A 1,219-nucleotide genomic window follows, 5' to 3' on the forward strand; every position below is an offset into this window, starting at 1 on the left:
CTCCGGGCTGGGCCCCCAACAGCTCAGCACCCCTGGCCCCGAGGGGCAGCCCCACCGCGGCCCTTCCCTGCGCCGGGAGGGCCTGGCCCTCGGCTCCGGACCCTGGGTGCGGCCAGTGCTGACCCTGGGGGCAGGCTCCTCGCGCCGGGCAGCTCAGGGCAGCGGGCGGGGCCACCGCGGCACCCACTTCCAGAAGCCCCAGTTTGGGGGACCTGCCCACCTGCTGTGGGCCCGCAGCCTGCAAGAGCCACAGCCAGGAGCCCCAGGACTACCTGGACGAGCTCAAGCTGGCCGTGGCCTGGGACCGTGTGGACATCGCCAGGAGCGAGATCTTCAACGGGGACGTGGAGTGGAAGGTGCGGGCCCTGCGCCCTCAGGCCCTGTGGGGGGCGGGGCGGCCCGAGCGCACCCCAGGCCAGGCAGGCGCGCTGCGCGGCTCAGCCCGCTCAGCGTGCGCGGCCCCCAGTCCCGCCACCTGGAGGAGGTCATGATGGACGCGCTGGTGAGCGACAAGCCCGAGTTCGTGCGGCTCTTCGTGGACAACGGCGCCGACGTGGCCGACTTCCTGACGCTGGGGCGGCTGCAGCAGCTGTACCGCTCGGTGGCGCCCCGGAGCCTGCTCTTCGGCCTGCTGCGGCGCAAGCACGAGGAGGGCCGCCTGGCGCTGGCCCCGCAGCCGCGGGAGCCGCCCTCGGGGCAGCCGGCCTTCTCGCTGCTCGAGGTCTCCCGGCTGCTCAAGGACTTCCTGCACGACGCCTGCCGCGGCTTCTACCAGGCGGTCAGCGCGGGTCTGGAGGGCGCTGGGCAGCGCGGGCGGGAGCCGTGGCGCCGGGGCCTGACGCCCTGGTCCTGCAGAAGGGCCCGGCCAAGCGGCCCACTGGCCAGAAGGGGCTGTTGGACCTGAGCCAGAAGAGCGAGACCCCCTGGAGGGACCTGTTCCTGTGGGCCGTGCTGCAGGGCCGCCACGAGATGGCCACCTACTTCTGGGCCATGGTGAGCGCAGCCCTCGCGCCCGCGCCGCTGCCCAGGGCTCCCGACAGGGCGGCCCGAGGAGGGGCAGGGCTGGGGCGGCCTCCACAGACCCCACCTCCCAGGGCCAGGAGGGCGTGGCCGCCGCTCTCGCCGCCTGCAAGATCCTCAAGGAGATGTCCCACCTGGAGACCCAGGCCCAGGCGGGCAGCGCCCTGCGCGAGGCCAAGTATGAGCAGCTGGCGCTGGG

The 1,219-nt window shown here is 74.3% G+C and overlaps 1 protein-coding gene across 1 annotated transcript in view; it reads left to right on the top strand.

The window, feature by feature from the left end:
- Positions 1-1,219, top strand: part of TRPM5 (transient receptor potential cation channel, subfamily M, member 5) — a 46,795-nt gene that overhangs the window by 40,778 nt on the left and 4,798 nt on the right. The window contains exons 6-9 of the mRNA XM_012734328.1: positions 238-356; positions 467-783; positions 828-993; positions 1,095-1,216. Of these exons, the coding sequence (XP_012589782.1) occupies positions 238-356; positions 467-783; positions 828-993; positions 1,095-1,216 (724 nt within the window). The remainder of the gene's footprint in view (positions 1-237; positions 357-466; positions 784-827; positions 994-1,094; positions 1,217-1,219) is intronic.

This window comes from Condylura cristata, unplaced genomic scaffold, assembly GCF_000260355.1.
Source record: "Condylura cristata isolate star-nosed mole 26May11 unplaced genomic scaffold, ConCri1.0 scaffold00054, whole genome shotgun sequence".
Classification (NCBI taxonomy): Eukaryota; Metazoa; Chordata; class Mammalia; order Eulipotyphla; family Talpidae; genus Condylura; species Condylura cristata.